The sequence below is a fragment of the Vigna unguiculata genome, chromosome 4, assembly GCF_037176805.1.
Source record: "Vigna unguiculata cultivar grain cowpea cultivar isolate G323 ecotype 2 chromosome 4, ASM3717680v1, whole genome shotgun sequence".
In the NCBI taxonomy this organism is placed as follows: domain Eukaryota; kingdom Viridiplantae; phylum Streptophyta; class Magnoliopsida; order Fabales; family Fabaceae; genus Vigna; species Vigna unguiculata.
In genome coordinates, this window is record NC_140795.1 from 40,269,246 (window position 1) to 40,284,155 (window position 14,910).

General features: G+C 33.9%; 2 protein-coding genes across 2 annotated transcripts; both read left to right on the forward strand.

Annotated features, from left to right (window-relative positions):
• The first annotated feature begins 3,948 nt into the window (after positions 1–3,948).
• Positions 3,949–5,053, forward strand: LOC114165493 (uncharacterized). The gene is made up of 3 exons (XM_085672053.1): positions 3,949–4,267; positions 4,376–4,504; positions 4,599–5,053. Exons 1-3 carry the CDS (start codon positions 3,949–3,951, stop codon positions 5,051–5,053), a joined length of 903 nt encoding a protein of 300 aa, XP_085528179.1.
• A 3,015-nt stretch (positions 5,054–8,068) lies between these two features.
• LOC114181754 (receptor-like protein EIX2) lies at positions 8,069–12,648 on the forward strand. The gene is made up of 2 exons (XM_028068298.2): positions 8,069–11,494; positions 12,369–12,648. The coding sequence occupies exon 1, from the start codon at positions 8,105–8,107 to the stop codon at positions 11,474–11,476; it is 3,372 nt and encodes a 1,123-aa protein (XP_027924099.2). The 5' UTR covers positions 8,069–8,104; the 3' UTR covers positions 11,477–11,494; positions 12,369–12,648.
• Positions 12,649–14,910: the final 2,262 nt, after the last annotated feature.

Below are 14,910 nucleotides of genomic sequence, written 5' to 3' on the forward strand. Positions count from 1 at the left end.
TGAACTTCACCCCATCCTCATAAAGTTTCATTTCATCATTTGTGTATAAGGCAGCTATGTAAGAATTGGTGAAATCTTGAGACTTTGTGATGCCAAAAATTTCAGGGGAAAAATGTCCCATCTTACAGTTTTCAATTAAGAAAGAAAAGGTAGAAGGAGATGCCAAGCAATAGATGTGTTGGACACTTGAAAGTTTGCATTTCATGTAGTGTAGGGATGTGGTATTTATAAGCATAGTAGTTGCACCATTATTGAGTGAATAAAAAAAGAACAAATTATGGAGCTTCAATTCATTACGTACATATGCAATTGTCATATTCAAATAGTACAAATACATAGTACAATATTCTCCCATAATGTGATAATTTTATTTGACAATAACATTGTTCAACGATGGCTGCCTGTGCCGCATGGTGGCCTCCGTGTGGGTCATCGAGGTCGTCTCTCAGGTTGTGGGGGAGGAGGGGGTGACTCACTTTCGTCATCAGTATCTTCCACTTCCACAGATTGAGAACCTTCTTCGGAAACATTAAAAGGAATTTCAGGTCTGTAGTATTATTGTGAAGATGACGGGCCTCGGTATGCGGATGGTGGAGTCAGTGATGATATCCCAAACATTTGTGATGGAACACCCCCATAGCTGGAAAATTGGGGGCCAGATGAACCACCATAATATTGGGATGGACCCGCTCCAAAGTTTGATGATGGTGGGAAAAAACCATATGAAGTCGGGACTTGCTGGGATGACGATGGAGGATGCATTCTTTGATCCCAATTCCCAAAACCTGGAGTTAGATTTTGTGAGTGAAGGAGGCCTGAAAAGGGTCTATCCGGACAAAGTTGCTGATGTGAAGGCGGATTATGATATTGCTCGGGCATGTCATACTAAAAGAAAATTAAAAATTAATTGATATTATTGAAAATCAATAATAATAAAAATTTTAATTTAAATGTTGTGCATGAAATAAATGATTCTCACTTCGGATGATTGTGCAATAGCCGAGATATAACAGATGGTATGATTTATGTACCATTGCATATAGGGCGAGTAAATCACGCAGATGGCCACTTTTGGTGAAAGGTTCGCCCTGAACAATGGAATTATGACGATTATTCCATAGCATTATAAACCGATGGTGATATTGCCTCCAATTAATTTCCCCCTTCCTCGGAGATCAATTCGGTGAACCTTATCCAGGTTCATCGGGTCGGATGGGATGCTCTGTCACCAACCAAACTATCTGACTACCCAGTCGACTTGGTGAAATTCAACAGTCGCAAAACATATAAGAGGAACCAATGCCCAACTTATGGGAGAAACATTTATGATTATCATGCGACTAACATGGGATTGTCGATATGGTGTCCATAAAAACTGCAAAAATTAAGGTTAATGTTAAAGATAAAAAAAACAAAGGGAATTTCATAAACAAAGTAGTAGAGCATTGGTGATAATGAACCTACTTTGGTTGAATATGATCAAATTTTTTTCGGAACTCCACCACAATAGTTTGGTCATGGAAAACGGAACGTGTTTGCCGACACCACCTCACACTTAAGGGGAACGCAAGACCAACCACAATCTCGTCCTCCGTGACTGGTTGTATTTTTGGAGAGATACATGTGAATCTCTCCCACGCCCAACACTGCAGCAATAGCATGTATCCACCAATGTTGTCTTGTTGGAATTTTGTGCTGTGATCCAGTGCACGATACAGGCATGCCAATACTGCGGACCCCAACTAAAATTTGAAATATGATCCAATTCTCTTAACAATGGCAAGAACATAAAATGCACGAGACTGGATGATGTATCTGACATCAATATGCTGCCAATCAATATGAGGATGTGTGCTCGTGCATACTGTCCAATTGTTGCCAGGTTTGCGTCATTCGGTAATTCTCGGAATCTGCTATTTAGCCATGATAGCTTTACGCGGTTCCCTGTGATCATATTTTCGAGTGGAATATCCCCCAATAAATTTTAACACAATTGCAGCAGGTTTCCAGAACTTACACCGGTGACGGGTTCACCATCAATTGGCACCCCTAGTTGTAGTGAAACATCTTCCAGGGTAACAGTTGTTTCTCCTAGTAGCATGTTGAAGGTGTGAGTTTCAGTCCTCCACCTTTCACATAATGCTGTTACCATGAGGTGGTTAATTTCCACATTACTCACTTTCAAAACGTGACCAAAACCAGCTGCATCAATTAACATTCTGACCCTAGGGTAAATAAGATCTGTATGTTTTAAAATCCAGATAGAATGGCGTCGTGGCCGGAGGACCCTCTCGTTTCCTTCCCAAATCTGGTTGGTGATGTGATCGTCTTGATGACGCAATACAGACAAGTTTATGAAAAGATTACCAGAATATCATTTAAAGTTGATGAATAACAAAACAAACACAAAAACGAAAATAAAAAAAATGACCGAACCTGTTAGATTGACGAATGAGAAATTAATTTTGATACGCTGCAAATCCAACTACAATGGCAAAGCTATGAAGTATTATGTGATGTGAAATAACTCTTGCACCTAACATGGCTATTTAAACTACATCACCATACTATTCATTCACATGCCTCCCTTTTCATATTTCTCTCTCTCACGTACCAAATGAGTTGTCTCACCAATGGCAGCCTATTGTCATACACCTCCATGCACACCACCACATGGCTTCTTCTATTCACCAGACACACATTTCTCTTCAATAATAATAACCTTCTGAAAGATTCTCACACCATTTTTCAAAGTTGCAGGTGCATGAAAGATTCTCTCTCACACCATTATTGTGAATAGTATTGTGCAGAAAAGAAAGCATGCATTATTTTGAATAGCATTGTACAGAAGCGTGAATTATTGTGAGTGCAGAAGCATGAAGTTGAAATAGTATTATGGCAGGTGCAGTAGTCTAGGAATCACGGTGAAGCAGGAAAATCAAAAGGTGTAAGAAGAAAACGTCATGGGGGTGCACGTTTTTAAATTGAAAGTGTATGGGGGGTGCACGTTTTCTAAATAGAAAGTGTATGGGGGGTGCACGTTTTCTAAATAGAAAGTGTATGAGGGGTACACGATTTCTAAATAGAAAACGTATGGGGGGTGCACGTTTTCTATTAGAAAATGTGTGGGGGCTACACAATTTCTTTAAGAAAACGTGTAGGGGGTGCACGTTTTCTACACGTTTTCTTTAAAACCAATTTGTTTTTTCTTTTCGCACCCCAACCCACTCCTTTCGATTCTGGAAACTAAAATGCTTATATATCCATGCACACTACCATTGGTTCTTCTATCAATACTTCTCTGCATACCAAGCTTCACATCTCAAATCTCCTAATCTATATTTCCATACCAACGTGTTCATAATGAGTTCGTGGAATTATGGAGGATCTTCTTCGTCTAATTCAATCGAAGACGAACCTGTCATTCCAGACATTGTCGAAGAGTTTACTTTCGATGATTTTTATGAAGACAATGCAGATGATGAAGAAATTGTTCCGGTTCCTACTATGGATTACAATCCGTATGGGGAAGTCGAACTACAAGAACGCATTCAATTTGATTCAAAAGAGGCAACAATGTCTGCCATCAAACATTATCACATCACCAATGGATACAACTTCAATGTGGTAGAATCAAAACCGCATCTTTATGTTGCACAATGCATCCATTACAACAATGGATGTCAATGGCGTCTGAGGGCTAGTTATAGTAAAATCAGACATCATTGGGAAATCAAGTCCATTGATGGTACACATACTTGTTTCTCTACATTAATTTCACAAGATCACTGCAATCTGGATTCCAATTAAATTGCTTCCATTGTTTTTCATTTGGTCCGCACAAATCCAAGCATTCGCATCAAAAGCTTGGTCGTTGACATCAAAAGTTGTTACGGATACACGGTCATATATAGAAGAGCATGGATTGCGAAGGAAAAAGCAATTACAATGGAGTATGGTGATTGGGACCAATCTTATAATGAAGTTCCCAGATGGTTACTAGCTGCCCAACAAACCAATCCTGGGACAATTTTTAAACTTTTCGGTCCTCCAATTAATGTTGATGCTGAGGATGGGACATCCACATACATTATGGAACGTTGCTTTTGGGCATTTGGACCATGCATTGAAGGTTTTAAGTATTGTAAACTTGTTGTTCAAGTGGATGAAACCTTTTTAACAGGCAGATATCATGCCACCTTGCCAACTACAATTGCTCAGGATGGAAATAGAAACATATTTCCTTTGGCATTTGCAATAGTAGAAGGTGAGACAAAATAGATATTTATTTAGTTTTTTCAACTACTACAAGAGCATGTAACTCCTTAACCAAATCTATGTCTAATTACTGATAGAGGGAAGGGCATTTTGTCAGCCCTACGATCGGAAGAAGTTGACTGGGAATCAGACAATCTTCACTCTGTCTACTGCATACGTCATCTGGGTTCCAACTTCAACAACCGCTTCAAAAATGCCAATCTCAAGAAACAATTCAGTAACTTGGGTACGACGTTTTCCTAACTTTACATTCCACATGCACAAAATATTTCCTTTAAACATAATATTTTTTCATTTCATTTTATATTTCTTTTTCACAGTTTACGAAGTCAAACAACCTACCATGCAAGCAAAACTTTCAGCTATGAGGTCCCAATTCCCACAAGCAGTAGCTTGGATTGATAAAATCCACTTACATAAGTGGTCTCAGGCTTATGATGAGGGGCGCAGGTACACGCACATGAGAACAAACTTGGCGGAGTGCATGAACTTTGTCCTTAAGAGGGCTCGGTCATTACCTATCTGTGCACTATTGAAAATTACATTTCAAAACATAAATTCTTGGTTTGTTGAACGTGGCTTAAAGGCAAACTCTATGTTAAGAGCTGGTCATCAATATCCAAAAGATGTCACTGCCTTGCTCCAACAAAATCACCAAAAATCCGCATATTGTCATTTCAACGCTACGATCGAGATAATTCAGAATTCGAGGTGCAAGAGATATCGAGCCTCCATCAATATCATCCAAAACCAATCTCATTCACTGTCAGATTAAATGATTGATGGTGTGATTGTGGTCACTTCCAAGCTAGTCGGTTACCCTGTCATCACGTCATAGTTATTTGTTCTTTTGGTCTTATGCCACTTTCAAATTTTATCGATCCAGTTTACACCCTTGATTACATAAATACGACTTATCAAGTCCAATTCCACCCCCTACTAAATGAGGACTATTGGTCAACATATATAGGTTCTAATTTCAATCCGGACCCCCAAACTAGGTGCAAGGCTTCCGGACAACCTACAACAACTGGGATCCATAACGAAATGGATCATTCCGTTACGGATAAGCCAAAAAATGCTCTTATTGTCACACTGAGGGTCATCATAGGGGACAATGTCCATTTCGCCAATAATTTGTACATTTTTTATTTCAATTAATTTACTTTTCAATGTTTTTTTCTTCTTTCTACAATGTCAAAACTAAGACAATTTTTTATGAACATTAATATTTCTTATGCCTTCATCAACTATAATTTGAAATACTTTATTCTTTGATGGACCAAAAAACTCTATAAAATCATTACAAATTATTATGCTTACCTCTGTATCCAATTCTAATTTAATCACTTTTTTTAAAAAAAAAAATTGGGACTGTAATCGATTACAATACCTTTGTAATCAATTACATTTCACCCGGACATAATGCATTAACCATGTAATTGATTACACTTTGTCTGTAATCGATTACATTACACCCAGAAAATTGCAATGCATGCAGTAATCGATTACAACATACAGTAATTGATTATTGCATGAAAAACATAACCCCCTGCACGATTTCATGTAAAAACGTACAGCCCCACAATGATTTTCTTTAAAGATCGTTCACCCCCCACACGATTTCGCTTGCTGACAAATTTTGACCACAAAACATTTGGGGGCTACACGATTTCTACATTCGAAAACGTGCTCCCCAAATGATTTGCCCATTTTTGTAATTTTTTCAAAAACTGCCTAGTTCCATAATAATGCAAAATGAATTGCCTATAAGGGAAAAAAAACTGATATACGGGACTCACATAACAACGCCACGATTGGTTCAGCTAATCAAGTTGCTGGCCTATATTACTGTGAACATGTGAACACTCATGATAGAAAAATTCCTCATATTTCTTTAAATAATTGTAATGCCATGAACATAAATCTATGGCACTCTAAATTAGGCATCCTTCCAATAATAGACTTCGTCTTATATATGCAAAGTATAACTATGTCACTTTTGATGATTCCTCAATTTGGAATGCTTGTCATCTTGCTAAACAACGTAAACTCCATTTTTGCTAGCACTTCTAAAACTGTACAACCTTTTGAGCTATTACATATTGACATACGGGCTACTGTTCTATAATTTCTATGCATGGAAATAAATACTTTCTCATTATTGTTGATGATTCACGTTACACATGGTTGATCCCTATATGACTCTTCTGATTTCCTCAAGTATTAGTAACTTGATTAATACAATTCTGGCTTATTAGATCTGCATTTAACCTAAAGACCATTAGACCTAACACCACAATAATATATAAATAATAATATATAAGGCATACACTATCATACAAGTTTAATTCATAAAAAATGGCTGGGTTTGCTAAAGTACGGTGGAACACTTTGTATGCCAAAATAACAACTAATTTCCATAACTATGAATTTTTTTTTAACATTTTTATTATTATTATATGTTGTTGGAGACTTTTTCTTTTTCCGGTCTTTAGAAAGTGAAAGGGGAAAAAGCCAACCAGTCCATCAGACGAACAATTGTCAAAATATAATGTTGACAGTGTTTTAAACTTTGCAAGTTGGGAATTGGGTATCTAAATTAATTTTTCCTTTTCTTTTTATTTAAGTTGTGTGATACTTTCCATATGTTTCTTTCTTTTCATTTTCTCATCAAGGATTTAATTTAACAATAATATATTTGAACAGTAAAATCCTCAAGTTCTTTGGACCATTTCATTTTCTTCTTTTAATATTTGAATAGCACAATCCTAAGCTGTTTGGACCAATATCATTTCCTTCTTTTCATGTGTCTAAGATGCTTAATTTTTCTAACCCATAAAATGGATTCAAATATAACATTAATAATTTAAAGACTTTTTGGGCTACTCTTATTTTCTTCCTTTGAAATGTCTAACATGCTTAATTTTTCCATCCCATAATGAATTTGATCTGGACAGTCAATAGCTTAAGTTCTTTGGATTAATTTCATTTTCAAGTGTCTAACATGCTTAATTTTTCCAACCCATAAAATGGATTCACATGCAAGAATTGATAAATTAAGGTGTTTCTGGACTAATTTCATGTTTTCTCTTTTCAATATGTTTCCTTTTGTGGACTAGTTGATTAGGACAACGAATAAGGTCTTTGAACTTGTGTCATTTTCCCTCTTTGCAAGTATCCAATGTGCTTAATATTCTAATCCTTAAAATGATTCGATCAGAACGATCAATATCGAGAACTAGTTTTATTTTTCCCTTTATAAAATGTCTTATTGCATAAATTTAAAGCTACTGGTTAGGAAAATCAACAACTTATTAAGATGTTAGAACTAATTTTACTTTTCCCACGTTGTCATTAATTTTTAACCCACAACAAAATTATGATAATCAACAACTTGTTTTTTCTCAAGACCAGTTTATATCTTCCTGTTTGTATTATTGATGAACTAAATTTTTAACTCATGTATAGTACACAATATCTTGAGATTTTTTTGAGATAGCTTTATTTTCCTCATTTTGACGTTATTGGTGGGGTTAATTTTCTTACCCACGTAATAGAAATTAGCAAATAATAACTATCTAACATAATACAAACTTACTCAATCATCTTCTAATAAAGGAAAAAAGGCCAAATTAAACGAAATTTGGGCATATCTTTTGGAAAGCCGCAGCCGATACTTACAATTATGAATATAAATGATGTCATGGAGCTTTCCAATCACACATGAAAGAGAAAAGACTGAATCATAATTTTTCTCTCTCGCTGTATACTGCTCTTGTTTACTCTCCCTTTGTCACTGTTTTCTGACATCAGAAAACCTATAATGAGTGCCTATTTCCTCAAAACATTATATGTTTTTCTCTTGCTTTCTTTGCTTGACTCAGGAATTACTGTGGCATTCAACAAACCAAGTGGAAGTGATGAAGCAAAGTGCATAGAGAATGAGAGGGAAGCACTTCTCAGCTTCAAGCAAGGCCTCATAGATGAGTTTGGCATGTTGTCCAGTTGGAGCAACCATCACAATAATACAGATTGCTGCAAATGGAAACGCATTCTCTGCAACCATCAAACTGGTCATGTGCAACTATTAGATCTTCATGGAAACTTCAGCTATAGACCGTATTTGAGAGGTGCAATCAGTGTCACTTCGTTGCTTCACTTGCAATATATTCAACATCTGGATCTCACCAATAATTATTTTGTAATGAGTTACATCCCACAGCTTTTGGGCTCCTTCACCAACTTAAGATATCTCGATCTCTCCAATTCTTTTTTCTCGGGTAGGATTCCTCCCACACTTGGAAATCTCTCACAAATACGCTATCTGGATCTTGGGGATAATTATATTTCAGGACAAATTCCTCTTCAGATTGGGAATCTCAAACACTTACACTATCTTGATCTTGGAGGATTTTATCTTTCCGGACAAATTCCTATTCAAATTGGGAATCTCAGAAAGCTACAATATCTCAGTATTGGAGGTAACACTTTTATATACAGAAGGCATATGGAAAACTATATTTCAAATTCCCTTTCTGGAGCAATCCCTTTTCGCATAGGGAATCTTCCACTATTGCATACTCTTCGACTAGGTGGCAATTTTTACATGAAAGCTAAGGATGCAAAATGGTTATCAACTCTCCATTCCTTAAGCATTCTTGAGCTGAGTTCAATGCATAGACTTAGTTCCTCTCACCACTGGCTACAAAGTCTTAGTAAGCTCATTCCAAACTTAACAGAGCTGAGGCTAGTTGACTGTAATCTTTTGGATAATGATATTCGATCTTTGTTCTTTTCTCGTTCCTTTAAAATTTCCACTTCTCTTACCATTTTAGATCTCTCTTCTAACATCTTGACATCATCAACACTTCAACTCTTGTTTAACTTTGGCCTTCATCTTCAAGAACTACATCTTTCTCACAATAATATAGCCTTGTCTCCTTCTCTTCGTCTAAATTTTCCATCTCTTAAGTTCCTCGACCTCTCTTACAGTAATCTTGAGTCATCAATGTTTCTGGCTAATTTCAATATTAGCTCCAAACTACAAAAGCTTCATCTTGTAAACTGCAGCATTATAGATAGAAGTTTTCTCGTTTCTTCTACATCGAATGCCTTCTCTTCTCTTTCTTACCTTGATCTCTCCCATAACTTAGTAAAAGCATGCTCTGTATTTTACTGGCTTTCTAACTTCACTACCAATCTTCGCACCCTTTACCTTAGTTATAATTTGTTGGAAGGTCCCATTCCAAATGAATTTGGGAAAGCGATGAACTCTCTTGAATATCTTTTTCTCTCGAATAACAAACTACAAGGCAAGATTCCTTCTTTCTTTGGGAGCATGTGCAGATTACAGAGATTAGACCTTTCAAATAATAAGTTGAATGGCAAATTCCCGAGCTTCATTCGAAATTCTTCATGGTGCAGCAGACACATATTTCGGCAATTGAGCTTATCTTATAACCAAATTACTGGCAAGATACCCAAGAGCATCAAACTGCTATCTGAATTGGAGATTTTATCTTTGGAGGGGAATTCTTTAGAGGGTGATGTCAATGAAACTCATCTTTCTTCTTTTTCCAAATTATATTACTTATTCTTGTCACATAACTCATTGTCTCTAAAATTTCTCTCTAATTGGGTTCCTCCGTTTCAATTAAGTTATTTGGGTATAGCATCTTGCAAGCTAGGTCCGAGTTTTCCTAGTTGGCTTCAGACTCAAAATTCCTTAATCGAACTAGATATATCTGATAATGGACTAAATGATTTTGTGCCAGAATGGTTTTGGAACATGTTGCAAATTATGTACGAGTTGAATATGTCTCAAAATAATCTCATTGGTTCAGTTCCTGACATGAAATTGCAGCTTCCTTTAAGACCATCTATAAATTTAAATTCAAATAATTTTGAGGGAAAAGTGTCATTGTTTATGCTACAAGCTTCCGAGCTGTTACTCTCTGCAAATAAGTTTTCAGATTTCTCATGTGGAAACATCAAAGCTTCAAACTTGGCCACTTTAGATTTATCAGATAATCAAATAAAGGGGCAACTTCCAGATTGTTGGAAATCTTTGGACCAATTATTGTTTCTTGATTTAAGCAACAATGAATTGTCAGGAAGGATTCCTATCTCCATGGGCTCCCTTGACAAATTGGAATCTTTAGTTTTACGAAATAATAGTTTAATGGGCAGATTGCCTTACTCGTTGAAGAATTGCAACAATTTAGTTATGTTGGATGTGAGTGAGAATATGTTGTCCGGACCAATACCATCATGGATTGGAGAAAGCATGCAGCAATTGATAATCTTGATCATGCGAGAGAATCAGTTCTCTGGGAATCTTCCCCTTCATCTATGTTATTTGGAGCGTATTCAATTATTGGATCTTTCTAGGAATAAGTTGTCAAAAGGAATTCCAAGTTGCTTAAATAATTTTACTATATTTTCTGAAAAGAGCATCAACAGAACTGAAACAGAACGTCGTGTTCATTGGTATAATGGTACTTACTACGAAATTTATAATGTTTTTGGTGGTAGGTATTATACCTTTCATATAACGTCGATGTGGAAAGGTGTGGAACGCAGCTTCACACATCCTGAGTTGATTCTTCAGAGCATTGATCTCTCATGTAACAATTTGACAGGTGAAATGCCGAAGGAGATTACCTACATGATTGGGTTAATTTCTTTGAATTTATCAAGAAACAATTTGAGTGGAGAAATTCCTTCCGAAATTGGAAATTTAAGTTCACTTGAATCCCTTGACTTGTCAAGAAACAAATTCTACGGGGGAATTCCTTCATCCCTTTCTGAAATGGATTTTCTCCAAAAATTAGACTTGTCACGCAATTCTCTTTCTGGAAGAATCCCATTGGGAAGACACATGGATACATTTGATGCCTCTTGTTTTGAAGGAAATGTTGATCTTTGTGGAAAACCGCTTGAAGAAAGTTGTCCAGGAGATGAAGCAGTGACAAAGTCTAAAGGAGTAGAAGTCGATGATGAAGATGATAAGTCAGTTTTCTATGGAACACTATACATGAGCTTGGGGGTAGGATTCTTCATAGGCTTTTGGGGCTTATTAGGTTCATTACTACTTTGGCAACCATGGAGAATTGCTTACCTGAGATTCTTGAATAGACTGATAGACTATTTACTTGAAATGGTGGTAGTGAATATAGCAAAGTGTCAAAGGTGACTCAAAGACGAGTAACAGGTACATAATTCTACTAAATTCTTTCTTTGAATTTTATAATACTTATTTCTCTCTTCAGTTAAGTAAATCAATAACTATGTTTATATTGAAATGGAGAATGCCTTTCTAAAAACAAATGTACACATTGGCTTGGCATGAACGTATCTGTTAGAATTTAATTATTTAATTATTTACCCTTGCTAATAGTAGCACCTCAAGTATTTTCTTTAATTGTATGTCTCTCTCAGCTACAGATTTATTTTCATCAATTTTTGTTGAACATTGATTATATACTATGCTCCTATTCCTGGCTTTACTAATGCGAGTTTCTTTTCTCCATAAATGATTGCTTTTGTCGGTGTAAAGACATTATTGATGGTGTAATATGTTTTGAGAAGTTTTCCTGTTTTCAAATGAGGTATGCTTAGACCATTTTCAAAGTGCTTACATGTTATATGCCTTAAGTAATGGGTTCAAATAATTTAGTTCTCATTTAGCTTACAACAAACACTACAAAAAATTCTATATGTAAATTTACCTTAAGAAACTACCACTTTATACAATATAAAAAATAGCAATTGTTACGTCGGTTTGCTTGAATCCATCGCATGATACTTTCCCGATACATGAATTGTGGCGATTTTTAAAACCGTCACAGATGTAAATTGTAGTGGTTAAAACCGTTACATTTTACAAAAATAAACTGTCATAATTTACACTATTTTTTGCAGTGGAAAATTTTGATCTTAGATTTTTTTTTCCATCACTAATGTTTGTTGTACAAATTTTAGCACAAATTTTGCAATTTATAGCGATTTGCTTCATTTATTATATCACTAATACTTGTTTCCAAAATAATTTCCATCATTACTAACGTCTGGCAAATAAATTTCAGCACAAAATTTGCAGTTTATAGGGATTTGTTTCAAGACTCTATTATGAGATGAAAAGAAAACATTACAGATTGTTGGCAGTGTAAGATTTGAAGGTTGAAGATTCATGAAGCTTAATGATTTGATAGTGTGTAACTGGATAATCTATTTTGTAATTTTAATTTTAAGTCAACAATGTGAGATTTCCGAATAATGTGAACCTTTTACATTCCATCTTGAAAATTGAGGATTGTTAATGGTTTGCCACATTTAGTTATAGCCCATGGAAATTTGTATATGTAAGGAAAAAATGTGAGATAGAGTTCAGATTTTCTATTGATTTGTTGAGTATTGTCCTCTGCTGAACATTAAAAATATATTGTATTAAAATTTTAAATATTTTTAATATATTTTAAAACGTTAAAATTAGTGATAATCAATATAGTGATATAATAGAGGAACAACATAAAAAAAATCTAACAGAAAATCCAAATTTTGTGAAATATCCCAATAAGTTGTACTTTAGCATATATTAAATCTCATCTGAATCACTTTTTTAAGGGTGATTATGAATTTGATTATTCAAAATGCGGTAACTTAGATTAATAAAATAGATTGGATATAAAATTCAGATTCATTTAAATTTTACTAGATTAATTTGGATTTTTTTCAATTCAATTTAAATTAGATTGAATATAAATTAAATTTACTTTGACAATTTGATTAAATCTTATATGGGAAATCTAATTAATTTGATATGGTATGGATCTAATTCAGCTTGATAAGGCCCCATTTGATGAGGATTTAATATCTCAACCCAACACAAGTCCAATTAACTCGACTTTGCCCAACCAAGTCCTCTCCCTCTTAACCCACCTAGGCATTTTATCTGAGTTTGGTCGTAGTATCATTTACTCCAAAAGCATAAGAATGATCACTAGTGTAGGGAAGGACAATAGTTATTTTCAACTTTTGGTTTCGGGTTCACTCCCGCAGGCCAACTCAGTTCATCATAGATTCAGGCCGGATTAGGTTAAATTTTTTTTATAAATTTCAATACGGGTTGATTTTTGACTCAGCTTATCCGAATTGAACCCGTGATGAGTCGTGTTAATTAGCTCACCAACCCGCAAATAAAAGGTCACACAAGTGTTTTTTTTAGTTGGGCTTTGTATTTGAGTCAAGTTAGGTTATTTTTTTAGCCAACATAGATAATTTATATTTTTTGTGATTTTATTTTATATTTGGATTGTATTGAAGTTTATTTAGATTTTAATTAGAATTATAATTTAAATTTGACTGAAAAAAATAAAAAAAAAATTGTATTTTTTTTAATTAAGTGAGTCCGTGAACCAACTCGTTTAACCCACCAATCCGTGGTGGGCCAGACCGGGTTAGAATTTTTTTGGCTCGTTAGTAAGTGAGCCGGGTTGGGTTGACTCATTAAGTGATCCGGGTTGGGTTGACTCACTAAGTGATCAACCCATGGTGGGTCGAGCCGGATCGGACCGAGTTACCAGTTTTGACATTAAAATGGAATGTTACAAAAATTAATATATTAATATAAATATTTATTAAATTTTAAATTTAAATCACAACTTTAACTAAAAGGTTAACCAAGATGTTAACCGGAAATCCGATAAACAGATATTAAATTATTTTTAAATATTAAATTAAACTAAATAAAATATTCAATAAATGTTATTTAATTTTTATTAAAAAATAATGAAATTAAAATTGATTGAATTTTTTTTAGTAAATACATTAATGGAAAGTTTGATAAAGATATATTAAATTATTTTAAAATATTAAATTAAACTAAATAAAATATTCAATAAATTTTATTGAATTTGTATTAAATTTTAATTGAACTAAAATTTTACCGAATTTATTTTTATGTTAATTTAAATTAATATTTAAAAAATAAATATATTAGGTTTTCTTGCAAAAATGGGTCGATCCATTTATTACAAAAATGAGTTAGTTTCCTAACTAATTACATGATAGGATCAGTTTACTAATGATTTGACTAGTTTTTTTCATAAATATTGGTGATTTTGACCCATTTTTTACAAAAATGAGTTAGTTTACTATGGCTAGTTTACTAACGATTAATCTTTTCTCTATTTTTTTTAACTTTTATAATAATTTTTAAAGTTTTATATACTTTTTTTAAAATAAAATTTTAATAATTTGACTAAAAATATTATAATTAAATTTTATTTTTGTAAATTTTATACTAAAATGTATTAATAAAATTTAAAATATTTAGTTTTAAAATGTAAATTTTTTTATAAAATTTTATTCAAAATATTTTAATCAAATTTTATAATAAAATGTAATAATAAAATTAAGGGTTAAATATGTTTTTACTCCCTTAAGTTTCAATGAATTTTGGAATTAGTCCCTCTTCGAAACTTGATACCAATTTAGTCCTTCATCTTTAGAAATATGTGGATTTAGTCCTTATTACCAAATTTTATTAAGTTTATATGACGTTTCAAGCGCATCTTATGATAGTTTATATCAAAATTTTAATAAAATTTAATTTAAAATATTTTTAAT

Excerpts from the sequence above, each read along its gene's own strand:
- LOC114165493 (XM_085672053.1), top strand. The coding sequence starts at position 3,949 with ATGGAGTATGGTGATTGGGACCAATCTTATAATGAAGTTCCCAGATGG. Across the intron at positions 4,268-4,375 it reads GGCATTTGCAATAGTAGAAG|CCCTACGATCGGAAGAAGTT; the intron begins GTGAGACAAAAT and ends GCATTTTGTCAG. Across the intron at positions 4,505-4,598 it reads GAAACAATTCAGTAACTTGG|TTTACGAAGTCAAACAACCT; the intron begins GTACGACGTTTT and ends TCTTTTTCACAG.
- LOC114181754 (XM_028068298.2), top strand. The coding sequence starts at position 8,105 with ATGAGTGCCTATTTCCTCAAAACATTATATGTTTTTCTCTTGCTTTCT.